Source organism: Prinia subflava, chromosome 12 (assembly GCF_021018805.1).
Source record: "Prinia subflava isolate CZ2003 ecotype Zambia chromosome 12, Cam_Psub_1.2, whole genome shotgun sequence".
NCBI lineage: Eukaryota > Metazoa > Chordata > Aves > Passeriformes > Cisticolidae > Prinia > Prinia subflava.
The window spans coordinates 3,486,800-3,514,063 of record NC_086258.1 but is presented as its reverse complement, the minus strand read 5'-3'; the positions used below and the strand labels follow the sequence as shown (position 1 = coordinate 3,514,063).

The 27,264-nt window shown below is 52.3% G+C and overlaps 1 protein-coding gene across 1 annotated transcript in view; it reads left to right on the top strand.

Moving 5' to 3' along the window:
- Positions 1-25,676, top strand: part of ASTN2 (astrotactin 2) — a 322,339-nt gene extending 296,663 nt beyond the window's left edge. Inside the window, exons 21-23 of the mRNA XM_063410172.1 lie at positions 17,498-17,598; positions 18,796-18,979; positions 24,768-25,676. Coding sequence (XP_063266242.1) covers positions 17,498-17,598; positions 18,796-18,979; positions 24,768-25,005 — 523 coding nt within the window. The 3' untranslated portion in view covers positions 25,006-25,676. The remainder of the gene's footprint in view (positions 1-17,497; positions 17,599-18,795; positions 18,980-24,767) is intronic.
- The last annotated feature ends 1,588 nt before the right edge of the window (positions 25,677-27,264 follow it).

The window sequence follows — 27,264 nt, the reverse complement described above, 5'->3', positions numbered from 1 at the left end:
GGGCAGAGGGAGAGATGTTGATGTGTCTGTGGAGTGCTCACCTTGCATGGACCAGCCAGCCTGGACAGCAGCCAGTGCCACTCACACGGATGCTTTGGGAGCCTTGGGAGCACCAGACTTTGACAGGCAGCTTGTGATGAACCAAAAACAAAACAACAGTGAGGAGAAAGGGCTCTGGCTTGTCTCAGAGATCAAACTCAGCTTGGAGGACTGAGCACCCCACAAACCCATCCAGTCTCTTCACTGAGGAGGCAGGAGCTTCCCCTGGGCACCCCACAGCCTCCCTGAGCCTTCAGCCCAGCTCATCCATCTCAGCTCTCACCCCATCGCTCGGGGAGTGCCTGGGGATGCCTCGTGCCTGAGCTGTACCTGCTTGGCTCCCTGGGGCCGGCTTTGCCAGCCCAGCACGTTCACTTCAGATTCTTGGGGAGACACCAAGTCTCCCTCAGCCAAAAAGGGAAATTCTGGAAAGGGAAGTGAAAACCCCCTCCAGCTCCTCAATGGAGCTGCAGTGCAAACACACCAACTTTTTCCCTGCGCCACAGATACTATAATTATAGATTAGATTAAATCCCAATGTTTCACTTTATTTACATTCCTGACCTAGCCTATTCATTTCCAGTGTTTGTGCCAAGAATCAGCACAAAATTTACTGGAAATAATATGGAAGTCATCAGGATTCCTTCCAGAGCCTTTCCTTGGAGTGTGTTCATATGCTGTGAAGAAGCCTTGACTTTACATTCCCTTTGCTGGCTCAGATGGGGTTTCACCAGGGTGATCCTGAACCAGCCCAGAGGCTCTGGGAGAGCACGTTTCAGGGGTGTTGGAAAGGTGGAAACCTCTCCCAAGGGGCTGAAGATTCAGGACTGCTCTTGGAGAGGAGGGAATTCAGTCAGAGCTCAGAATGACAACACGAAGCTCCCATCTGCAGCCAGGACCCACCAAGCCCTGCCCAGGCAGTGTCACCCTCTGTAGGGCCTGCAGGCCATTGACAGCATGGCCAGGCTCATCTTGTGATAACATGGAACATCCCTTTTGTGGTGAGCTTAATGAAAAAGGCAGAGGTGTGGAGCAGGGAGAACCCACCAGAGCACGGAGAGGCAGCGGCTGCAGTCCCACGGGCTGAACGTGCTGAAGGAGCTGGCCCAGAGCAGGGCTGATTAATGCAGAGTGACCTCTGCCGTGTGCATAGCTGGGATAAAAAGTGGAACGGAAAGCCCTCGGTGCTCAGGAGTGTGTTAATGCTGGCAGCAGGCCCCTGCTCCTTACATGATGCTAATTGTTGTTGTTGGTCTTTCGTCAGGAAGACACGTGAATGAGCGCTGCAGCAATCGGAGACAGATCCCAAATAGCTCAGTGGCATGGGTTAAAACACATCTGTTCTAGCCCTTGGCCGGGTCCCCTGTGTGCACAGGAGCTGTGCTGCTTCACTGAATCCACCTCTCCCATCCCACGTGCTCTCCAGCTTCCCAAAGCCCAGCGTGGCTGTAGTTTCTCCTCAGGCATTCCTGGCTTGCGGAAGCTCAAACAAGGCAAGGCAGGAGCTGAACAAGTGTTTGCTGCACTCCAAATGCAGGCTCGCTCTTTCTCAGCACTTTGGGGTTGTGGCAGAGCCAGGCTGCCCAAATGCTGGCTCAGGTGTGTGGTTGTTTTTGCTGGAGTGAGTCCAGCAGGGAAGCCTCTGGGCTCACCTGGACTGTGTGTGGATCCCTGGCTTGCAGAGGGATTGGCCCCATGAAGGATGGTCTGTACAGGGAGGTCAGGGGCTCAGCAGGAGGTGTAATCTCTCTGCACTGATTTTCATGAAGTCCCATTTATGGAGGTGAGTTGGGCTCCTGCTGAGGTTCCAACATCAGGAGGATACACATCTGAAAACCACAGAGAAGACATTCATGGTTTCTTCATGGCCAGTCAAATCTGGGGGCTCTTCCCAACTTCACCATTTACTGTGCTGAGTGATTTAAGGAGATCATTTTGTCTCACTTCCATCATCGCCTGTCCCCTTTAAAAATTCAGGTTTTAATCTCTCTCATGCTTTGTGTCTAGCCTGGCCTGGATGACTCAGACCAAGGCCTCCAGGTGCTGCTATTCTATTTTGCCATCACCCTTCTAAAAGTTGTGTTTGTACCTGAATCTTCCTTCTGATCTGTCTCTGCCACCTGGGACAGATCTGGAGTCAGGAGATGCCTTTCTCTGACCTCAGCAGAACCTTCTTCTTTAGTATCTGCCAAGTTTATGGGTATCTCACACCTTTTTGCTGAGAGACCAGGTTTTCCTTCCCAAATTCTCTGCTTGTGCTCATACCTCATGCCACAGAGAGCAGCAGAAGAGCTTTTGCTGCCTCCCATGGCTGTCTCCTCTTTGCCTCTTCCTCAGGACAATCAGATTGAAGCAACAATATTGGTTTTGTCCCTAAAAACTGTTGGCATCTAAATCCCAGACCTGTCTGGCTTCAGGCCCATTCACATTGTCCCTGTGGAGGTGGCTGGAGGAAAGCTGGCAGTGGTGTAGTGAGAAAAAGGAAGGAGGAGGAGGAGTTATTTTGTGGGGTATTATATTTGTGGAGTGTGCCAATATAGGATTCTTCCTGGGAGTGGCAATGGGGTGGAGAGGAAGATTTTGGCCTCTTTGCCTCTTGGTAGACAAATGGATCTTTACAATTCCACCTTTTTCCCATCAGCAATCCCATATCACCAACCCCTTTTAGTCACAGACTTGGAGAGTGTTCTTATTCCTGACTGTGGAGAAACCTGATGCCTCCACGCATCCAAGGCTTATCTCATGGACTAATGGGAGAGGGAGTGCAAGAGCTGTGATATAAATATCAACACGGGCGTTGCTGGCTTTGATTTGCTCTAAGCCAGCCAAACCTGCATCGTGCTACTGCCTTGGAGCCATTTGTTTTGTTCATCACATCTCCATGGTGCAGAGCACCCTCGTCCTGAGAAAAGCTGAGGGCTGTGTTGGTTTGACTCTTATAGCACAGTTTGAGCATATTCCTGCTCCAGGACACCAGGAACACAGCACACACCCTGCTTTTTTTATCTTGTAGAGAAGAATGGAGTGAGGAGAAGGGCAAATGTCCTTGATGGACATCTCCTAGCCAGGAAAACTGGAAGGGAGAGGTGTGACATGCCTGTAGCTCCACAGTGATCTAGAGCTGGGCAGCTCATTGCTCCTGGTCACCTCACATACACACACTTGCTTCCCTCATCAGGAATGAGATAAATTTGATTATACAGCAATATGGTTTCTGTTATGAGAAGGGGGAAAAAAATACCCTGGCTTTCACTAAAAGCCCTCAGAGCCAAAGCTTATGTCATGATGTAAAAGTTTCAAAAAAAAAAAAAAAGAAAACCCAAAAAAGAAGTAGGGTCTGTGGGATGCTGGTTGTTCAAGGGGTGCTGGATGGAGGGGTCAGTGGGATTCTGTTTTCACTGGATGAAGTTGGGTGTGGAGACCCTGCCCTGGCAGGGTGGGTGTGAAGGGAGCTCAAAGCAGAGTCACAGGGACATTCTTGTCCAAACACCTGAGCAGTGAGCTGGGCTTGGGTGCATCTTGCCACAGCTCTGGGCTGTCACACCCATGGATCAGGGTCTGCTGCTGTTTTCCATCTTTTCTCCTCTTGATTTCTGCCAGGGAAATGCAGCTCATAGCAGCAGCAACCTGAGCGAGGTCTGGAGCGTGCCAGTTTTCTCCTTCCCTTCGAGCATCTCCCACTGCCCTGCAGCTGCAGGAGTGGCCTCCCCTCCTAATCTCATTGCACAACCCCAAACAGAGGGCCCTGCCACAGGGCTGGGATGCTTTCATGTTTTCCTTCCCTCTGGTTTGCATCGTTGCAACATTCCAGTCTTGCAGCCTTTCTGGGCAGGGTCTGTGGGGATGTGTCCTGGACACAGGGGGCTTTGCACACCCCAGTTTCTCACATGGAGCAGGGGATGCTGGGCTGGTCTGTCTCCAGGAGACCCACCCTAGGCTGCTGGGGGAACCCTCAGACAAAGGAACTGAAACCAAAATGCTTCTTCAGTGTTTTGACACCTCACTGCTGATGTAAGGGGAATGATTTCAAGCCATTTCAGCTGCCACAAGTTGTACTCTTGGCCCCGCATTGCAGGGTGGTCTTTGCCCCTTGTGCCCCTCTCCTCTGGGACTGGGGGCTTTGTTAGGCTGGTGGATGTTTTGTGGTGCTGCATCCCCAGGGGTGCTGCCCTCCTGAGGGCACAGAGGTGGATGGATGAGGACCAGGTTGCATTTCTGTCCATGACCTGGGGCTGGGGCATCTCACTTTGCTGAGGGTCTGTCCCATACCACAGAGCTACCTTAGTGCTATCCAACAGTCCCATAAATACACCAATCATCCCACAGCTCTGACTCCATAGCCCACAGGTAAAACCATGGCCAGATCCTGGTGTGAGTGTCCTCTGCGTGTGCAGGTGGGTTTGGGGGTGTTTGGTGGGATCACGTGGCTGCTTAGACCCACACTGGCAGGTGAAGCAAACTGATAAACTCTGGGCTTTCCATGCTGTTGCAGCCGAGAGCTCGCAGAGAGCAGGATGTCCCAAACACTGCTGAAGCCCAGCAAGGTGCTGCACATGGAGCCCCCCTGGGCAGTGCCCCATGTACCTCCCTGCCCAGGCAGCAGCTGGCAGTGACCCCTGTGGCTCTGCCATTGCCTATCCAAACCCTCCTGAGCACTGCTCCAGCAGTGAAGAAGAGCTCCAGAAGAGCCACCCCACCCCACAGAATGAAGTCCACCTCATAGCATGAAGCCCATGGAATGAAGCCCATCCCATAGAATGAAACCCATTGAATGAAGCCCACCCCACAGCATGAAGCCCACCCCATAGCATGAAGCCTATGGAATGAAGCCCACCCCATAGCATGAAGCCCACCCCATAGCATGAAGCCCATGGAATGAAGCCCACCCCACAGCATGGAGCCCACCTGCATCACCCCCCACACAGCTCCTGAGCTCTTCCAGGCCACCTCCAGCCCTCGGCTCTGTCCCTGCCTCGTACCTGCTGCCCTGCCACAAGCTAAATTGTTTTCCAAGTGGAAACATGAGTTGAAGGATTAACTCCACAAGGGCCTTTCTGTGCAATGCACCGGGATTAAATATTTATGTTGGCAAAAAGCATGTAATGGGCAGCTCCAGATCAGAGATAATGAAATTGAGGTGTGTGGAGAAAGCAGGGGGAGGCAAGGGGCTTGCAGGAGCAGACGGGAGAGGGACCCAAGTGGGTTGCAGTATGCGTGCCTGGGCGATTACTTTTGGTTTTATTAACACCCCACCTGTTTTTGGGAGTCCCTAGCCCCATGGCTGGGAGCTCTGCAGTACAGAAATCAGCCATTCCCATTCCTGGTGTGCACACCAGTGTCAGGCAGCAGGAATTGTCACCCAGGTGGCTTTCACTGAGAGCCACCTGAAGTGAGAGGGGCAGGCACTGTCCTGGAGCAGGTGGCTGGGTGGGGAGCAGGGATGAGACCCTCTCTGTGTCATCTGCAAATGATGCACAGTCCTAAATCATTACTAGCAGTGATATAGGATCCCTGGCTCTTGCAGACCACTGCAGTCAAGGTTATTTACTGGTGACTGTATCGTGTCAGGCAGCAATGTGGTTTGGATTACAGGGAGGGTTCCTGATCAGGTCAGGAGGAGGCTCATGGCAGCAACCACGGCAGGAGCAGGAAGGTCCATGAGAGGCTCCATGGTGGATGTCAGGGAGGAGCCCCGCCAGGATAGGCAGCAGGGGAGCATGAGGAGCACGGCAAAGGAGAGGTGATGCAGGAGGGAACACCTTCCTGAGCTGCAGGAGGAAAACAAGGAGTGCAGGCAATGCCAAAAGCTGCTGCTCTTTCTCAGCTCGTTATTTTTATGAGACTACAACATCATCTCCCTCTTTCCACCCAACAACAAACATCACAGAGGGCGGCACAAGGGGGATGGGAGTCCCCCGCAGGGCTGTGGGACCCCGGCCAGCCTGGAGGCCTCCAGGGAGGGATGGAACGAGGCATGAATGGGGTGTTAGGAGAGAATGGAAATCCACTGGCTCCCAGGCAGGCTCTCCTGCGGGGGGGTCCCTTGCTCACAATGACAGCGCTGCCTCTCGTAAACACGCATTTCCTCATCCCCATTTGTTCCTCTCTCTTGTGCAATCTCTTGTACCAGACGGGAATGGGAGTGAGTCCCACTGGTACGTGAATGTGTTACAAAGAAACCTTCCCACCCTGCCACCAACGAAGTACTGAGAAAGTACAACAGGGTTTAAAGGGAAAAAAATAGAAAGAAAAGAAAGATGGGGCAGCTGGATGGATTTGCTACTGGCCATGACTTATTGTTCTGAGTGTAAATTCAAGGGCATGGCTGTGCTGGTAGTTTGCAGCATCAACCCGCACTCTGAAGCCCCACTGCACTTGGTGCTCTGCATCCCTCTGGGAAATGGATGCTCCTTCCCCAAATACTTTTCCTGGGTAGAAAACTTGTGACAAAAATAGAGGCGAAGTAACTAGACTGAGATCACATAATGCTGAAATCAACAGATATCCCAGCTCCAGCCTGCCCAACACCATTCCTTGTGCTGAGTTGTTTCGCTTGGGGAGTGTGAGCAGCGCTGCTGCTGCCAGCCCCTGGGCATGCACCAGGCTGCCCTTCCCAATCCCCACTGCTGGGACAGAGCACAGCTGGGTGAGGTGTGGCACTAAGGTGTGGCAACAAGGGCAAGTCCCACCATCAAACATCTCCTGGACTGGTGGTGGAGGTTAGAAGGTTTCCTGGACCTGGGCTGCTGGAGCAGGGATGGAGGATCAGCTGTAGCTGCAGAGGAAGAAAAGCTGCAGGGAGCTGCAACGCTTCCTTGCAGAGTGAAAAACAAGGGAAGAAACCTGCAGGGAGTGATGTCTCTGGAGCAGCATTTGCAGGAGAGCAGGGCTGGCTCCACAGCTCCTGCACCAAGTGCAGTCACTGCAATGACAAGGGGCTCTCCTGTGGCACAGGACAGCGGGTCTCCAGTCCTGGCTTCTGGGGTAGCAGGGCTCTGGCTCTGGACTGGTTGGCTGTAGAGCCATCATTTCAATAAAGAAATGATTAAGAGAGGGTGGGGAGGAGGGAAAGAAAACCCCAAAACATCTGTTTTACTTCAAATCGGGGAAGATTCCTTTGCTTGCAAGGAATGTGTAAATCACGCCGGGCTGGGAGATGTGCATAACCCTGCCTGAAAGCTCCTCTGCACTTCAAACGAATTCTAACATGCTTACTGGGATTTTGTTTTTATTATTTGTTTCGGGGCCCCTCTGCCCCCCCATCCTGCCCTCCACCCTGCCTGTCTGCCTGTTGGAGCTGTGAGAATCTCCTGCCTGCTGCCAGTTCTTGCCCTGTGCCCCTGGTTTTGGGGGCCTTGGGGCACAGGGACAGTGGGCACTGCAGGTCTGGCTGTCATCCTGGCTGGCACAGAGCATCCCTGCTTGCCACCACCTCCATGCCAACACTGAGGCCACTGCAGGGCCCCGCTGGCTGCCCTTGAGCTCCCAGAGCCCAGCTGGAGTTTGTCTTATTGGGATCCTGCCTGGGATGCTCAGAGAGTCCCCCTCTGCCGTGTGCATTATTGCTGGGCTTTGTTTTGCACTGCTGCCTGCGGAAGGTGCAGCCAGGGCTGGCCAGCAGTGCTGGGGACAAACCCAATGGAGACAGATCAGGAGCTCTGCCCTAAGGGGTGCGCAGCCACCTCCCTGTGCCAGCTCAATAAAGTGACCATCCCGAGGTGTCACTGAGGTGCCCAGGACAAGCTCTGCTCCCTGTGGTCAGTGCAGCCCTCGCCTTCCTTCTGAAAGCAGGGGGCCCTGCTCTGGTGGCTTTTATAGGAGCTGTCAGCCATGGACTCGCTCGCCGTGGGCCACCCACTGCTCCTCAGCTGACACTGCCTTTTGAAGTCACTACCAGCCCGGGCTGGATTTCAACCAGCATCCCAGATGGAAGCCAAGCCCCCAGGAGAATAAGAACAAGCCCTACCAAGGGGATCTCCAGGGGCAGCAAGCTGTGGAGCGTCTGGTTCTTGTTTAGAGGGACTATGAGGTTGGGAGGGACAAAGATTTCCCAATTTGCCAGGGGTCACAACCTTCCTCTCGCCCGTGTCCCCAGGGCTGGTGATGGCCAAGCTCTGCAGAGCGTTGGTAGGGAGAGCAGCAGGGATGGTTAGCTGTGAACATTCCCATTGTGGAGCTCCCTGCAGGGGTCCAGGGCTTTGCTTGTCTCTCCTTTCTCCTTGGCACATCTGGAGAAAGAGTATTCATTCTCTCTCTTTCTGAATATTTATTCCCTCTCTCCTGCTCATCCCCTGCAGACACAGCCATGCTAAGCACTGCTGTCTCTTCATGGAGGAGGATGGCAGCCATCCCCTGAGTGGCCCAAGGAAGGTGCTAAAGGGATGTGTCACTCTTGGATAACCCACCTGGCACACGGGACTAATGCTGTGAGATGAGGCTGAAATCCACCCCCCACAGATCAGTGCAAAGACAAGCAAAACCTCCCCTAAAAGCAAAACCTACCCTCAAAGTCCCAACCTCAGCAAAGCTGGGCCTGGGGGCTGCAGAGTGTCTGAGGGAACAAGGTTGGGGTGTCCCAAACTGATGGGGACAGCAGCAGGTATTGCACAGGAGGAAGACAGGATGCAGGAATACCCTGCCCTGAGGAGCTGGAGGAATTGATGTGTGCTGCAGTGCCCTTGAGAGGGCTGTGGCAGGGCCTCAGGGGCGTGTGGGATGCAGAGCCTGAGGAAAGCCCTCCTTTGCTGCCCCAAGAACAGCTGGATCCATCACCAGCTCTCACTGGTGTTCGGTACCCCGAGTGGGAGCAGCCCCTCAGCTGGCAGCCCTGTGCACCAGCCCGGGCTGTGGCACAGCAGGAATTGTTCCAGCTGCACAGGGACTCAGAAACAACTCATCTGACCTCTGTCCAAGGGCTTTTTGGGCATCCCAGCAGAACGGGGACTCTGGCACTTCACAGACTCTAATGAGCTGCTGTTGCTTCACTGGAGACAAAAGCAGCAGCCTGCAGTGGCTTATTATCACCTCCTTCTGGTTCTTCACCAAAGGATGTTACAATTCACATTCTGGCTAACATGGGACCTTCTGTGGCCTTTCCAGGCAGTGAGGGGAACACCTTGCCTCAAGCCCTGGGACAGACAGGGAAGATTGTGAATATCTGGGCCAGTTCTTACTGTGTTGCCTTTAGACACATCTGCAAATCTTCATCCTCACAGCTAGCAGGACAAAAGCAAGGACATGAGGAGTGTCAGGAAATACGGACCTCAAACACCCTCTATCCATCCTCTCCAAAGCTGGTAATTCCGTGGTGATCCTGCTTTTTCTGCCATGGTTCTACCTTCACAGCTGGGAACCATTGCTATGGGACACTATGGAGATCTGCTGGGGCATCTCCAAGCTAATTAAATCCTCCTTGCTCCTTGGAGAGTGTCTAGGAGCTAAAGCCCCAGTTGCAACATCAGCTATGTCAATATTATCTCATGTCAGGGTGGCTGTTTTGGGTGTGTTGTCCTGCTGCCACACCAAGGAGCTGCTCTCTCATCCACACCCCATCTCCATCAGAAGCTCCAAGCTTCTCTCCAGAGAAGATTGCTCTGGTCTTCCTTCTTTAGTGGGGTAAAGCTGCTCCTGAAAGGATGTACTCTGAGAGGGAGGGCTGAGGGAGTCATCATCTGCTTCTTGCAACAGCTGGCAAGGATCTGGGGGGACAAAGGAGGGAACCACAATGCAGAGAAAATGCGAGGAGGGACAGTGGCACTGCTGGAGCTCTCAGTCCCAGGGTGGTGATGAAGACACTCTGGGGATGCAGCAGCCAGGAGGGTGGCAGCGACCTTCCTGCACCTTCTGGGTGAAGCCATGGCCTGTCTGGCATTTTCCCCTCATTTCCAGTGAAACACATTTTCACCTAAGGCAGTCTTGGCACTGCTGCTCACAAGGTGTCCGGCTGGCAGAGGGGCTCCGGTGGAATCTTGGCCGTCCAACACAGGTATCATTCAGGAGCAGGGTTCCTGGGAACACAAGGTGGCCTGTGTATCAAGGCCTTCTTTCACAGCCATGGCAGGAATGGGAATCGCTGCTCTGGTGGGTTATTGACAGGTTTTGAGGGAAATCTCAGGAAATTGAGATGCCACGGTTGAGGCTGGGAAGGTGAATGGCCTGCAGGGCATTTCTTTGTCAGGGAGACAATAGATCCAGGAGGTAGCAAGGAGTGGTTAGGATTTTTAATTAATTTCTGTCTTTCTTTCCCCTTCACCCTTTGTTTGGATCTTGTTTAACAGGGATCTGAAACAAAAGGAGGTTGATGAAGCGCTCAGAGGAGGGAGAGCTGAGCCAATCTGCATCATAGCTTGGCTCAGGTGCAGGGCAGATGCTGCTGAGGGATTGAGGGGACCAGCTCCCAAACCTGCCTACTCCAGGTTTTGGCTCTCTGTGGCCTCACAGCTCAGAGGGCAAGCTCAGGAGCCCTGGGGCAGCACAGTGTGGGATGCTGTGACACCAAAGTGACACTGTTCCACACTGCACCCCTGTAATTCATCAGCAGTCACTGGCCCTGCCCTCCTCCCTGTGGGAAGTACCATGCTCTCCTGTCACTGTTTTTGAGTATGGCTATGGCACCTGCTGCAATTCAGGGAACCTTGCAGCGTGGATAACCCTGGGTGACTTTCCCAGGGTTGACACAAAGCAAAGATGGACCCCAGGTTGTGCAAGCCTGTCCCCAGCACCACAGCAGCTCCACTTGCCCTCACTGTCTCAGAAATCAAGACTCCTCCGCCCTTTTCTCAAGGTCTCCCCAATCAAACAGCTTCTTTCTGTGCAGAGCAACCTGTGCCTCCTTCCTCCAGTATTTGATGGGCCCTGTTTTATCCACTTCCAAGAGGCATCAGACACCTGAGGCATGTCCTGGCAGGTACATCTGACAGCTGTGGTCTGGTTTTGTTGGGAAGCATCTATTGAAAGGTAACAATTAGTCTCATAGCATTTGCTGTCCTGGGGAAAAAAAGAAGTGTGAATTGTGAGAGCAGTTCACTGACAGCCCCATGTATGGGTGTCATGGCAAGGCTTTGACACTCCAGTGTGGCACCAGTTGCTGCTAACCTGTCCCTCCATCACGCTGATGGGAGCAGGGCAGTTGCCACAGATGGTTAAAAGCAGCTCAGTTATAAAAGGTGCTTTTCTTGGTTGTTAGAACAGTGAGGAGAGCTCTCTAAAGGATGGGAATTTTTTCAAGATTGCACTGTCCACTGTTTCCTTACCGTGGAAAAGCAGAGCCAGAACCAAAGACAATGAACAACACAAGACAGTTGTGGCAGTGCCAGCCCCAGGGAGGTGGCACAAGGGTGACCACTGTCCTGTAAAGCTTTCCCAAATCCCAAAGCCTCCAGCAGGGCCTTTGGCAGGGATTCAGTGTGGTCAGTCCCCTGCCAGGACTCCGGCCCTCCCCTGGCACCATGGACACGAGCAAGGCATGAGTGAGCCCAAAGCCAGGGCCCAACAAATAGACCAAGAAATCCTCTCCCTCCCAAAGCCACCCCCTGCTAATTGTCTGCTCAGCATTTGCTGCAGAGACTGGGGGGGTTGCTCTCATTTACCTCTGTTAATTTTTGCAAATCACAGAGTTGTCAATAAGCTCAAATGCATTCCTGTGGCTTGTGTGGACCGGCTGCTTTTTATTTGATTTGATTCCTTTCTAAGTTCTAATGGTTTCTGAATTGGGAATGCTTGCACTAAACACACACCCTCCTTTCCACGCCTGCCCAGGAAGCTGCAGGCAGGCAAGCCCCACTCCATGTTCCCCAATGGAAGTGGCTGGGAGGCTCTGCAGGGGCTGCACAAGCCCATGGCAGGGAGGCAGGAGTGGGTGGGTGGCTCCTGGACCACGCACAACCCATGGCTTGTGCCTGGGGGTGAAACACCCACAGCTCTTCTTCACCCCACAGCACCCCTGGGCTCCCACACTGCTCAAGAAGAGTCTCTTGGGAAAACTGTGTGTGTAATTCATGGATGCTTTTAGCTCCAGGACATGCTGGGATGAAGGTCTAATGCTCCTCACCTTGTTTCAGTACAAGGAAACACACTCCCCCCTCCAGCCTCCTGGCCTCCCTCCAGCCAGCCCCTCACCTTGGTGCCTGGGAGCTGAGGACACCAGACCCCAGGAATGGCCGAGAACAGCTTCTTTGTGTCCCGTGGGCACGAGGCCGTGCACAGGGCAGGGTGTGATGGGTGTGTTCACACCCCGTGTGCCGGGGAGCGCCGTCCTGGCAGCCCGGCCTCGCGCTGAGCTCACCGGGGAACCGCAGAGCGCCAGGAGCCGCTGCACCGGGGGCTCGTACAGGGAGGCCTCGGGTGTTTGTCACTGGGACAGGAGGCCAGCAGGGCTGGCAGGGCAGGGTGTGATGTGTGTGTGTGTCAGCAGGCTGCAGCGGGGCTGGGCGCGTGCGAGCCCCGCCAGCCCGGGCCGTGCAGGAGGCACGGGGAGGGTGCAGGACGTGCGGGTAACACCTCAGCCAAGTCAGGACTCGTGTTCTCGGGCTTGGCACGACGGGCAGTGGTGGCCACGCTGCCAGGGGAGGGAGAACCCGCCGCGCTGCCTGCGGGACGCCGGCCAGGGTGGCCCTCACTGAGCTGCTGGAGTTGACAGCAAGAGTCTGTGGCTGCAGCAACACGGCTCCAAGCCCTTGGCAGATCAGCCAAGCTCAAGCCAAGCCCCACTGGCAGGAGCATCTTGTGGTTGCACCACTTGAGGCTTAAGGCTTAAAACTTAAGGCTGTGTTTTTTTGCATGACGCTGGCCTCTGGAGCAGCACCTCTGCCCTGTCCTTCGTTCCCTTCAGAGCCTGGGTTGGCCACACAGCCATTGCTGCTGGATGCAGGCAGCTCCCAGTAGACACATGCTTAATTAGCAAGGGGGGTTGGCATCTGCAGGAGTGCTAATTGAGCTCCTTATCAGAGCCCCTCTCTGCAGCCCGGTGTGGTACAGCATCTCACCGAGCAGCTGCACCAGCCCAGAGGGCTCAGGAAGAGCAGACAAGGCAGAGCAGAAATGCCTGTGGTATCTCTGTAGGATATAAAGGAATCAGCAGCCAGGCTAAGGAGGGTCAGACTCAGAAGTCCTTATCTCACTTCCCGAAAATAAGGATCATGAGTAAAGCACTCAAACATCATGAGCGTCATGTGAGGAAGATAAAAAACATGCTGTCTATAAATAAGTAACATGTTTTGAGCTTTCATTCTTAGTCTTAAGAGTTTTGTGCCTTTATAGATTTGTATTTTGGGTTATTTTCTCTGTATTGAGAAAGGATAGAAACATTCTTTTCTGGGTTTTAAATCTCTTAAAATGCAATGGACAATCTCAGCAGTCATTGGGTTCCAGGAAGTGAAGCATTAACATCCTCCTCTTGCTTTCTCTTCCTCCCCCAAGAAGCATCTTGAAACTAGTGATAAAACCCAGCCTTCAGCCAGCATTGGGTGGGGAGTCTACAAGGAAGGTATTGACATTTCATGAGGCCAAATGTTGATTGGTTTCTATCTCCCCCTGAAAGTTCCTTCAGGTCCCGGTAAGTTTGAATTTAGATGTAAACATTTAACCAGCATTACTTTATAGGGCTTTGTATGCTGTGATTTGCTGCAGAGGTGGCAGCATTTCTGGGCATGGATGGCTGATCCCTGCCAAGAGCATATGTGTTTGGATCTCTTTGTAACATCTTCAGGTAAAATATATCCTAGTGTTTCTGGAAATGCAAGTGTTTGTGTAAGATCTTACTGAAGGCACAGGTAAAAAAGAGGATCAGCTGTGAGACAGCAGCAGGGAGCTTGGAGCTCCTTTGGAAAGCACAGGGAGAAGATGAGGAAATGTCGTGAGGAAAGTTTATCACTAAACAAAACACCTCCAGGTTATAAAGGAGCTTCTGCCAGATCGTAGCTACCATATGGCATTCCAGGTTGTCTGATGTGGTTTCGTGCAATGACTGTAGGTCTGAGACCTTTTAGTTTCTGGCTTTGACTTCACCTCAGAGATCTCTGCCTTGGGCAAAGTGCTCAGAACCACTCTTTGGCCTCATTTATTTACTAATTATCAGAGTTGGCCTATTCTAGTGCAGCTCTATCCTCATCAGAGTGGAGAATGCCTGGCTTGCTCCTTGGCCCACAGGGCTGTAATAGATTTAAGTGGGGCAGGAGGATCTCCATGGATTGCTGCAGAATCCCACCTTGTTTTCGTGTGATCACTGTGATTTTCCCCTGGTTTGTCATGTAGATGCAGAATTGTGGGATGGTTTGGAATAGAAGGGACCTTAAACTCATCTCATTCCAACCCCCTATCATGGGCAGGAACACCTTCCACTAAACCAGGTTGCTCCAAGCCTTGTGTAACCTGGTCTTGAAGCCTTCCAGGCATGTGGAGTCCACAACTTCTTTTGGTAACCTCACCACCCTTATGGTAATGGATTTCTTTCTAATACCTTATCCAAACCTATCCTCCTTCAGCTAAAAGCCACATCCCCGTCCCTCCCATGGTCTCTCCTGCCACTGGCCACCCCGTTGATGTCCCATTAGGTCCTAGGCTGCTCCTTGTCTGTTTTTGCTGAAGGTTTCCAGCAAGATGTGAATGCTGGGTTTGCACAGACACAGGTCTTTGCACTCCCTTCTCTTAACTGTCCATTCCTGGGAATAAAAGAACAAAACTAACCCCCAGCACTCTGCACAGTGCCATTAACTGGCTATAAAAGTGTTTTGCTGCAGAGGCTGGGTGGTCAAGTGGTTTGAGAACAAGATTGGAAACCATCATCTCCCGAGTTTCCAAACTGTTCATGTCACTGAGCCTCTCCGGGGCACGATGCTTCACCCCATATGTCTCTGTTTACTGTCGATAAAACAGAGCTATTAATACTGCTGTGCTTCAGGGTGATCTTTTGGACTGTAATTAATGTTAAAACCGTCTGAGGTCACAGGCTGGAAGGAGCTGGAGAGGTGCAGTGGCTGTGTGCTGCTGGGCTGCCAGCCTCCGCCACAGCTGGGGCGATTGGTGCTGAGCCCAAAACATCTCATTCACAAGGAATGGAGATGAAAGAGTTTCCTCTAAGGTTCTTGAAAGAGGACTGGCTCCAGGTGAGGTAAAGCAATTGGGTTTGTTCTCAAAAAAAGAATTTTTGACAAGATCAAAACCACTTTGATTCTGATGTTTTTCCATTTACATTGTTGTGGGGTTTTTTTTCCTTACATCATAAAAAAAAAAATTAAATTAAGGCTTGTTTTTTGACATCTATTTTTTAACCCAGGCTTGACCAGGAGAGATGCTCTTGCTCTTGGCAGCTGAGTGACTTTGTTCCTGTGTGAGCTGGGCAGAGGAGAGAAGTGCAGTCAAAAGGCTCACACAGGTCTTCAGCATCACCCAAAGGGGTGGATGTGCTTCAACACCCAACCAATCCTTCTGACCCCACTGACGATGGAATAGGTGAAATGGGCACTAATTGCTGAATATTACAATTATGTTTTGATGAAAGTCTTCTGTTTTCCAAGGAAAGTGCTCTGGCACAGATTGCCTCAGAGCTAATGGAGCCAGCCTGAGCTGCTGCAGGCAGAGCAGAGGTTACACATTAGCTCTGCTCACCCTTCTCCCAAAGCAAACACAGCAGCACAGCCACTGTGGCTCAGCAGGTGACCCCAGGATGGGCATGGGGAGCAGCTCCAGCAGCTCCCTGATGTCAAACCCTCTTCCTGCTTGTTGTGCTTCTGCTGATGAGCAAGAAGAGCCCTGCAGTGTGTGGGCAGCAGGACTGCTGGGGTCCCTCCCCTGTTCTCCTGCTGCAGCTCCTCACGTCCTGGGGCTGGAGTCCCCCTGCCCTGCCCTGTTGGGGCACCTTCCCTGCTCCCTGCAGGAGACTCCTCACTCCCCTTGAACCTCCTGCCTGCTGAAGGGAGGGAAAGGACTGGTGGCACCTTCAGGATGGGATGCAAAGCCCTGCAGTCAGACTCCTGCGTGGAATCCTGTGTTGGCCTCTGCTCTGTGTGCCCCTCAGTGAGAGCAGCCTGTGTGTGGTTCTCATGATGTGGCACAGTGGGGCTGTCCTTCTTGCGATGCTCCTGCTGTGAGCAGTGCTCCTGGTGAATTAAGGGAAATTATATCATACCAGAAGGATTAAATAGCATCTCCTTGGGTGAGCCTTGAGCCAGTGCCTCCCCTGCCTGCCCCAGCTTCGTGGAAATGGGAGTTGTCCCTGCACACAAGTGAGCTCCTTGGCATTCTGCTGGCATCCTTTCAGACAGCAAGTATTGTTAGGGAGTAATGCTAATTGCTTGGAGGGAATCTGTCCTGTGCTGGGAATTGCTACCGTGCAAATGTCAGTTCTTATCAGCCACATGTGGGATGTGCAGGGCCTGCAGGGAGGAGAGAGGGGGCTGGCAGTGCTGATGTGTGGGGTGAGGAAGAGGGAGGCATTGCTTCTGTCACCCCCAAGGATGCTAAGGACTTAGAACCATTCCTTAAATAAACATTCCTCAGGGTCTCAATCCCATTTAAGCTGCTTTTATGATACTCCTTGCACTCACTTGCAAGAGCTGGTCAGTTTTACCTTAGGCTAAAGAGGGGTGGTGTGTTATTTCTCAGGCTGGGTACCCCACCACCAGGCATCTCAGACCTCTGAGGGGTTCAAACCAGCCCCTGCACTTTGTCAAAGCCAGTCTGAGTTGCCATGCCCAGCTCGGAGTGAATAAATATGAACTGATGCCCTTTGGGAGAGTGGACAGAAGATTGTCACCCCTGCTGGGCAGAAGCATTCTCATCTTGGAGCTTTGATGCTCTGAGCAGGACTCTAAGCTCAGCATCCCGGGACGTTCCATGCAGCCACAGCCTGTTTATTCAATGCTCCATCGGGCACAAAAGCCATATTTTACTGTCAGATGCTCTCCATTAGCTTCAAGTGTGAAATTATCATTCCCACCCTTTTTCCAGCCCCACCCTTGTGAGGAAATGAGGGAGCAAACAACTCAAGGGCAGTTCACAGGATGAGTACGAGCTGTCACTTGTCAGCACGGAGCCCACTTATGGCAAGAATCACTGCCCTGCTCCCCGAAGGGCCAGAGGGGAGCCCTGCTCACAGACACCACTGTGTTATAATGGTCACATCAGTGCTTGGCAGAGCAAGCCAGAGCTGTTTGCATCTCTCTGCAGTTGGGAGGATTCAGGATGCAGCCCCACAGGGGTCCCTGGGATGAGGGGAGAGGAAATGGAGCCCCACAGACTGCAGAAAGGGGTGAAGTGGCCTGTCCCCTCAGCCCTGGCTCCTGTCCCTGGGTTCTCCTCTGTTCCAAAAGATCATCTCACATCTCCTCGAGGTGCCAAAACTGACTGATAGCACCTGGACCACATTCTTCCTTTCTCTTCTAAAGGCTGCTTCTCTTAACCACCTGGTGGTGTGGGACTGAGGGATCAAGACATTGCTTTCCTTTTGCTTCCTGCCTTCCAGATTCACCCTGTATGCCGTGGATACACGAGGGAGACACTCAGAGCTGAGCACGGTCACGCTGAGGACAGCCTGCCCGCTGGTAGACGACAGCAAGGCAGAAGGTCGGTGTTCAGGTGCCTGGTGTTCCCCACCAGGAGACATTTCCTGCTAATTCTGATCTTCTCTTCACTGTGCTCCCACAAACCTGTCCAGGCCCTTCTCTTCCAGTGGGAGGGCTCCTTTAAATTTACCTGCTGGCACAGGGACGTTTATTTGGGAAGGGGTGACAAATTGCAGGAGTGTCCAGGGGTAGAGTCCCCTTGGCTGGGCAGATGATGAGTCTGTGATGCCTCACAGGCATCCCTCCCATGCATGGCTGTGGGAGCTGGTGCAGTGTGTCTGATACAAGTCCCCTGGAAAAAGAGCAATCCCTTCTCACAAACCTGAGAGAAGCAGCCCTGGCTGGGCCAGGCAGGGCACTTTTGGCTCTGGGTGTTTGAAGGGATGCTGGGGGCAGCTGGATCAGTTTGGAAACAGAAATGTCGATAAAAGCCCAGCTACTTTTGCACATTTGCATTGTTCAGTTTTGAAACTGATCCCACTTGTCCTTACACCCACACCAGAGCACCTGGCTGCTTTCAGATTTAAAAGGATTCCTCTATGTGACCATCATGTTACTTGATCTCTTGCTTGCTTGCTTTCTATTGGGAATATCACACAGAAAGAAAATTTGGTTAATGCTTAGTTCCATGTTCAATAAGAAAAGCATTCCCATGGAAAAAACAGCAAACAGGAGACTGAAGGGAAAGAAGGAGATGCAGGTTTGTGCATTTCTCATCTCCAAAAAGAGATTTTTTTTTTCTACAGCAGAGGTTGACACTCTTGTTAAACACATCTGAGCTGCTCCAGCCCATGCCCACAATGACGAGGTGCTGCATTTGTGGCTGAAGGGCCATCCTAGGATCAAGTGTTGATTTCTTCCTACTCTTTAGCACCATAGCTGTGAATGGCTTTTGGTTTGGTGAATTTGCCTGTCCAGCTTGCCTGTCCTTCCTGGGAGGATAAGGCTGTCTGCCTGTCCTGGCAGCTTTTTGCCTCTCCTCCTTCTGCTCCTTCATGGAGTATTGGTGGAGCCTTTGGAACAGCTTTGCTCATGCAGGGCACCCATTGCAGGATCAGCCTGAGGAATTGCTGAATGCCCTACAGTCACTGAACCCTGCTGCAGGGAGTCCCAAGGGACTGGCAGCCACCCCTGCCCCTGCTCTCCCCATGTTAGCACCTTCAGCTGGTCATTAATCCCATGCCCTGATCCTTTCCAGAGATAGCTGACAAAATCTACAACCTCTACAACGGCTACACGAGCGGGAAGGAGCAGCAGACAGCCTACAACACCCTGATGGAGGTCTCTGCTTCCATGCTCTTCCGAGTCCAGCACCACTACAACTCCCACTACGAGAAGTTTGGAGACTTTGTGTGGCGCAGTGAGGATGAGCTGGGGCCCAGGTACCTGTCCCTTCCCTGTGTCCTACCCTGCCCCATGCCCAGAGCACCCCTCTGCTTGGCCACTGGGGATGTGACCCCCCTGCCTTCTCCTTGGAGCTAAGAGAAGTCCCCTTTTGGTGTTCTCCAAGCTGTCCTGCACCCCCTTGGACCACCAGGTCCTGCTCAGTGCTTGGATGAATGCTGGTGGGACACCAGGCAGCTGGGTGGTCTTTGCATGAGTGTTTATGTCACCCAGCCTGAACCAAGTGGGTGATGCTTCAAATGAACTGGGGGCTTGGAAACACTGAGGAGTGGGAGCAAAGGGTGTAATATAGGCCTGGAAAAGCTTTTCCTTCTCCCTTTGTTCCTATCTGCTTGTTGGATGTGGCTGAGGATCTCTCCATAGTGCCAGGATGACAGCTCACAACTGTTTACACCCCTCCTGGACATAGATCCAAGCTGACCTGGGGCTTGTCCTGCAGAGATGACCTTGGTCATAGTTTTTTTGGTAGTCCATTGGCCTCTGGCACAGAGCCATTCTCATCCTTCCCCCTGCCTTCCCTCTGATGGCACTGCAGGCTTGTTTGTCCTTTGCAATTATTCCTTTTTCTCTGATCCCTGGGAGCCATCAGCTTCTTACACATCTTTATTTCCCCTGTTACTTGAGATCCACCCCACTGAAGGATGCTGTCTAACCCAATACCTGCATCAAGCTGTGGGACAGCAGGGTGACATTTAATCTGCCAGTTCCAGGGCCCAGCTACATCTGGAGCCCATGGTTAATTTGGCTGCTGTCTGTTGTCCTCACTGAGTCAGGGGAGCTCCTCACAGCACTCCTCTGCCCTGTTCTGTACTTGGGAAAAACATGACTTGCAGCCAAGGGGATGAATTTATAAAAGCCAAGGCAGCCAGTGCCAGGCTCGTGACAAGAGCAGAGCTCTGCCACCCAGCCTGGCTTCTAAGGGAGCTTGGACAGAAGCAGAGGATTTTTTTTTCTTTTTTTTCTTTTTTTTCTTTTTTTTTCTTTTTTTTCTTTTTTTTTTCTTTTTTTTTTCTTTTTTTCTTTTTTTTTTTTTTGCCAAGGGAGGCCATCTCATAACAGGATTTTAATTGACAGGCTGTTCCCCTTCCCAGGGGGACACGCATTTCTGTACCTTGAAATGTTTATCAGATGAGCCTCGGCTTCACAGTGAACGCTCGCTCATAAAACGGAGCGACAAGAGGGGAGTCGGCTGCCTCCGTGTAATAAATACATCACACTGAGGTCCTCGTGAGCCCAGTTTCCATGAAAGCCACAGGTTACTGCAAACAGCTGCTGACAAGAAGACACACTGACAGCCAGATGTCCCAACCAGACCGTTTACATTAAGGAGACATTAAAAACTTAGCTCATAGGTGGCCCTAAACCAGCACTTTCCGTGGTCAGCAGCATCGCGACACCTGGCTTGCCTCATCCTGCTCATCTCCTCTAGCAACAGCAGCCCCTTTCCTGCTCCCCCCATTCCTCTCACAGACACTGAGTGAATCTCACACAGATAATTTGTTCCAACAAGACAGAAGAATCTGTCTAAATAAGTGAACTTTCATGCTACTGTGCATCTAGACCTCTGGATCTGTGCAGCCAGCTTGCTTCCTAACACAGCCATGGGAGAGGTCACTGTTATTTTCTCTTACTGTGCTTTCAGGATGATTCTTCTGACCATTGCAGGAGGGGGCAGAACAAATAATTAAGTTTTATCTTCTTTCCATGCCCCTATTTGTGGCTACCAGCAGCACAGGGTCAGTACGTGGCATCAGCTCAGGGCTCACAACCTGTCCCCTGCTCCAGCCAGTCACCCAGGCAGGCAGCTGGGCTGGCCAAGGGACATGAAATGCATCTCCAGAGCAGCTGACTTCTGGTACAAGGGGGAATGCAATGTTCTGATGGCAGGCTGTGATAAGAGGCCATCAAGTCCTGGACTCACTGTCCTTGCACACAAGGGTCTGAAAGACCCAGGTCAGTTCTCAGTAGAGTGGAAAATCTGAATTTATGACAAAACCACCTCACACAGGAACACAGCAGCCAGGCAGCCACCCTCTCCCTGCAGTTTCAGGAATCTCATCTTCCCTTCCAGCCCAGGTATCATTTTTTAGTGGCTCCATCATGCCGTTTCACCCTCTTTCAGTACTTCCCTCTGAGGTAAGGCAGGGCAGGGTTTGGCTGGCTCTGGATATATTTTCATCCCATATCAGCCCTCAAGGTGAGTGTTGGCTGTCCCCTGTGCAGCTGGAGGGGAAGAACATCCCAGCAGGAGCACCCTGGCACTGGGCAGAACAGGAAGCTCTTCTTGGGCAAGTCCTTGCAGAGCTGGGGCTGGCAGCAGGGACCTCAGTGGCCTGTCCCCTGTGCAGTGGGAGCACTGGTTCATGCAGGAGCTCTTGGAAAGTGCCCTGGCAGCAGACACCCATCCCTTCCTTTTCCTCTCCCCCACCACACCACGAGGCACTGCAGAGGGAAGTGGCTGCTTAGAGCTGTCACTATTTTTAAATTCCCCTCTTCATCATTTATGACTGTGCTGTGACCTCCTAAATCCACCACCTAAGTGCAGTCCAGAACCAGTCCCTGGCTCCTGTGGTGGGCATGTGGTGGGGGAGAGGGCACTGCTGGCCCACACCACCATGGGGGCATCCCCATCTGGGCTGTAGGTTGAGGGGGAAGGGGGTCACTTCACTGCTCTGGGGACTGAGAGCTCAGGGTCCAGCCACAGGCAGCCAGGAGAGTGACTCCCCTCTCGCTCCCCTGCCGTCCCCTCCCAATTCCTGCCCTTTAATAAGGCAATAAATTGCCATTTCTGGCAGGGATGAGGTTGGTCAGCATTTAGGAAGATTTCATTTCCAGTATTTGAAAAGGTGGTCGTTCTGACCCGACAGCCCTCCATAGGGAGCACTTGGGTAATACCCGGGGCTTGATTTATGGTGTTAAATTGGCAGCCCAAGAACTGCTCCTGTAATTTATTACCCAGTCTTCACCAGAAAGCCTCTCTCTCTTTCTCACCCCTCCCCTCACCCACTCTGTCTCTCCTCCTCCTTATTTTTTTTAAGAGGGAACAGCTGACAGCCAAAAGCTAAACCTAACATTTACACATGACTTCATTATCCCGCTAAAATAAATGACTCAAAGCAGTGAGACCCATCAAAACTGGAGCTTTGGCACTGGACATCAAAAGCCAGGGGCCTGATTCCCTCTCCCCATCACCCTGTCTCCTCTGTGACCACAGTTCAGTATCTCACAGGGCCAACTCGTCATGTGCCACATCCCATCCTTAAGCACAGGTTTTTCCTGGGATTGACTGCGCAGAGTGAGCTGTGGATGCAGCAGGTGTGTGGAGACAGCTCCAGGAGAATCACAGCCTCTGGCACAGCAGGCATCAGCAGGCTGGGCTGGTTTGACCCCCAAATTTCTTGCCATCCTTGAAGTGCTTCTCACACATAGGAATATTTGCCTGGATAAGAGGTCTGAGTATATGTCAGGAAGCAAGGACAACATGGTGAGTTCTAGCAGTATCCAGGAAATCATTAAAGTTTAGTGGAGCAAGTAATGAAAACGGGAAGGTAGAGAAGGCCAAGGGAAATGGAGGCAAAGGCAGGTTGTGGGAGAAAAGTGAGAAATGGGTGAGGAAAGCTGTGGAGGGTAGAGGAAGTGGTAAGCAGGGAATAGAGGAAGGGCAGAACATGGCTAGCAGCCACTGGCCAGCTGAGACACCCCCTCCTTGTGTTGTTGGTTACCCACCACAGGGGTTTGGCTCAAGGGCTGTTCATGGCCACTCCTCATTGCTGCCCTCTTGCTGTGGCTGGGAGAGGCCTTGTGGTGAACTGGGATAGTAACAAGTTTGGGGGGAAAATCCAAAGATTGCTTGTTTGGTCTCTGAATAAACAACTTCCCCATGTTGGCACAGTGTTCAGCTCCACGGACACCAGCACAAGCACAAGCTAAAGGTCTGGGGAAGGGCCAGTGCCCCATTTTGGCAGTAGAGCTGCTTTATGGTAAATCAGGGTGATTATGGAGTTGTGGCCTCAGAGAGATAAGAGTTCTCCTCTTGAGGGTGTTCTGCTGAGTGATCTCCTCCTGAGCATGGGCAGCTGACACAAAAGTCCATCCCATGAGGTGATGTGGGTCCTGCACTTGTTCAGCCTTCCCTGAAGGGGAGAACCAGTGCAGATGTTAAGAAACAATCTCCCAGCATGAGGATGGGGAGCACTGCAAGGATCACTGGCTCCTGACTCTAGGAACGGGTCAGAAGAAATTCATCCAGGCAGGTAGATCCCAGCAGGAAGTGGCACTGGTGATGGCTTTTGGACCCTTCCAGCTACAATGACTGTGAATCATTAAGTTTGGCAGCTGTAGTGACAATCACTACAGAGTTTGGTTTGCTGCTGAGCTGAGCTTGAATCAATCAGTCTTCACCGAAAGCACCTAATGCCATCATGGAATTTGTAGCTCCAGGAGGCACACATCCAGCAGCACAGGACCTGCTCCTGGCAGTGTGTCAGCTCTTGGTGTGTGGTGGGAGCAGCAGATGCTGAGGAAGGTCAGGTGGCTGCTGTGGAGAGTAACGTGAGTGGAGGTGTTGTGTCAGAGCTGGGCACAGCTCAGCCCATGGCGTCATTATTATGGATGTGTGTGTAGCTAACGAGGCTCGAATTGCCCAGCCTGGCTTGTGTCTTTGTGGACTAAATCCATAAATGGACATCATGGAGTGTTGGCCAAGAAGGGCCAACTTCCTTTGTTCTTCCTTTGCCCTCAAAGCTGACCCAGAGCACATCACCCTGGGGAGGAGCGGGGCAGTTTTCCATGTGCAGCCCTGGAGGAGCAGTGGTTTCCTCCAGCCTTTCATCCAGTGCTCCCACCCCGGAGGAGGGCTCTGAGCTGTCTGGGGGTGCCAGGATGCCCTCTCGCCTCCTGCCACCATCTCTGCCCTCTGCTCTGGCGCTGAGGTGACCCTGACCAGCCCTTCCCTGGTCAGGGTCCATCAGGTTCCCGACGCTCCCCCTGGGCTGGGAGCTCAAAGCCCGAGCTGCAACACCACTGAGCTTTCATAATCAAATAATCCCCATGTTTATGCCTGGCTGACTGACAGTGCTGCCCCTGACATGTCATTATCGGGAATTTACATTCCTGCAGGAACTGCGAAATCCTCGACTCCTGAATCCAGAGCTCTCCTGTGGCACCAGAGGGAGAGGAAATAATCTGTGATCTTGAAACTTTCAGACCACTGAAGTAAACCCTCTTCCTTCCCTTTGTTTGGTTTAGCACTTTGCAGACTCCCACAAGGGGATTCTTGGTTTCTTACGGGTTTATTTTGTTTTGTCTCAATGTGTTGTTCTTTTTTTCCTCACTCTTGTACTGTCAGCCCCTTTTGGGCTGTTCATCTCCTAAAGACTTGGGAAATGAGGAAAGGGAGGGCTGTGCTCATCAGTCGGGGCAGGAAGGTGCTGCGGGTCTCACCAGGGTGCCAGGTGGGGCCAGCTGGAGCTGGCCAGGGTCATATGGTGCTAGTGACAATCTAGCTGGGGTACACGGTCCCCAGGGCACACAAGCTGCTCCAGTGGGTCAGACCTGAGGTCTTGGTGCTGTGAAATGGTAGACATACCCAGAACTTTGGGAAAAACAGAGCTTCTCTCCCCTTTGAAAAGGAAAGACAATGTCTTAGCGATGGGTCTTGTCCGTTCTTGCCACAAGACAGAGTTGGTGGCAGAATGCAGAAGTCCTGACTCCTGGTCTCCCCTGTGCCTTGCTCGCCCTGCTCTGTTCCCATCTGTGTCCCCTCAGGAAGGCTCACCTGATCCTGAGGAGGCTGGAGAAGGTCAGCAGCCACTGCTCGACGCTGCTGCGCAGTGCCTACATCCAGAGCCGCACCGAGACCATGCCCTACCTGTTCTGCCGCAGCGAGGAGGTCCGGCCGCCCGGCGTGGTCTGGTACAGCATCCTCAAGGACACCAAAGTCACCTGCGAGGAGAAGATGGTCTCCATGCTGCGCAACACCTACGGGGAGTCCAAGGGGCGGTGAGGGAAGGAGCAGGCCTGGAGCTGTGGGAGGCAAAGGGACTCCGAGGAGTCCAGGACTCGTGGTGTGCTGAGTGGCTGGTGGGGTTTGGGGTCGGGTGATGTTCAGAGGGGGTGGAAGGGGACAGCGAGGCCAAACAGGACTTTCTCACACAGACAGCAGAGAAACAAGAAATGAGCAAGCTGGACTTTAATTTCTTTTCCTTTTTTTTTTTTTTTAATTTTTCAAGAGCGGAAAAAAAGAAAAAAAAAAAAAAAGAGAAATTACCTAATTTGACTCAGCATAAAAAAGCCTCTCCTTTTTAATCTTTTCTTACTGAATTTCCTGGACTACACGCTCCAAAACCGTGGGAGGAGGAGATACCCACTCGAGGCCAGGGCCAGGCGGAGGGGAGCAGGGTGATCCCCTCCCTGCCTGCCCTGCTGCCCTGCCACCGGGCAGCAGCGGTGGGGCGAGCGGCCCCGGGGCCAGGGTGGCCGAGGACGCCAGGAGAGGTGGCGTGGGTGGCCGGTGCCACCAGCGAGGGTCCCGGGGCAGGGAGGCGGGCGGGTGCCCGGGACGCTGCAGGCAAGCTGGGCGTGTGTACCGCTCCGAGCGGGCGGGGTGGCTCCGGGCGCAGCCTTCGTTCGCAAGGCTCCCGGCAGCTTGTTCTGTGCATTAAAGATTCATTTTAAGTCCATTCTTGCTGCCTCCCTGGTGTTCCTTCCTGACGCGGCCTCACTGAAAGAAACGGGCAAGGAGCCCTGCTCCTTTTTGATGCCTTTATTAAGGAATCAGCTTTGGGTGGGGCCCAGGGGTCGTGCACACCGCCGCTGCTCCCTTCGGCGATGTGCAGGGGGAGGTGGGCAGCTTTGATACACAGCTGGGGCTGCCGTCCTCACAGGTGGGACTGGGAAGGTGATTTGGGCTCCTTGTCTGATGATGTCCTGCAGATGGAGAACTCTTAGGTCATGGTGACCATGTGGAGTTGCTTTGGTTGGTGGTCTTGATGGTCTTGTCCTCTCCGCTGCTGCGCCAGTCTGGGGGAACTATTTCTAGTCTCAGATTTTGCATTGGCTCGTTGTCTCAGGGGTTTTTTCTTTTTAAGTAGTACCCAGTGTCGCAGTGTCCCTTCATTTGCATACTGTGCACCATTTTGGGGAGCAGCAGAGGTAATACCAACGAGTAACAAAAAGGACACAAGTAAGGGACTGTTGGGTGGGGTAATTAACAATATGGGTGATTCACATTTGACAATTAACATACATGGTAACATTTAACAATTAGCAGAACATGGTGACAATCGATTAACCTATAAACTTGTCCATAACACTCACCTCTGCTTGGGCCTCTCTGGGGCTTCACTCCTGGGATGTGGCTGGGATGAGGGAGCCCGAGATGGATGCATGGAAAGGAAGGAAGAGTGCAGCCTTTTGCACAGGGTCCTTCCCTCCTCAACACCCAGCGTAGCCACTGGTCCCAGTGGGAGATGGAAGCGTGTGGGAAAGCCCAAGAAGAAAGCCAGGGGCTAAAAAGACATGGAGAATCTGGTTTATTTTACTGTCAGATGTGGGTTAGGCTGGCTCGGGCTCCCTGTGGGTAATGGATTTCTCAGCCTGGTAGCCAAACCAAAAAGTGCAGGAGGGTGAGAGGGGAAAAAATACAAAAATCAGATCAGCTCAAAGCTATTGCTTTTTCTTTTTTAAAGCAGAACAATGAACCTGGAGAGGGAAAAGGGAAAAGTGTGGGTTGAATGAATCAGTTTAGTTAGCCCATAGCAAATAGTTTTGTTTAGTTTTTCAGGTTAGTTAACCCTTTAACATCAAATCAAACAAACAGGAGGTGAGTTTCAAAGCAAAAATATTTGGAAACCAAACAACAGTGCAGAATTTGATGTGGAGAAGCTTCAGCCAGAGACTTTTTTCTTCCTGAGCTAAACATATTTGCCTGATTTGCACCCACTCAAATAATTCTGATTGTTTCTGCTGAGCTGCTCTTTTTTGTCCCCCTCTTTGGTTATGTTTCTTCATTTGAGTCACATTCATACATTTTGGGAAGGACTCCAGCACCTTCAGCACCTGCTGAAGTTCACAGAAAGCTTTGCTGTGACATTGCAGCCTGTAAGACAAGCTCCAAAGCATTGCAGGTTGCCTGAGGTCTTAATTTTTAAGCTAAATCCCTTTTTCTGATGGAGAGAGAGAGGAGGATGACACTGAGGGCTCTGGGCTGCCTGTGTGTCACTGACGTTTGTACCACACTGAAAACAAAGACCAAGGGGGGACC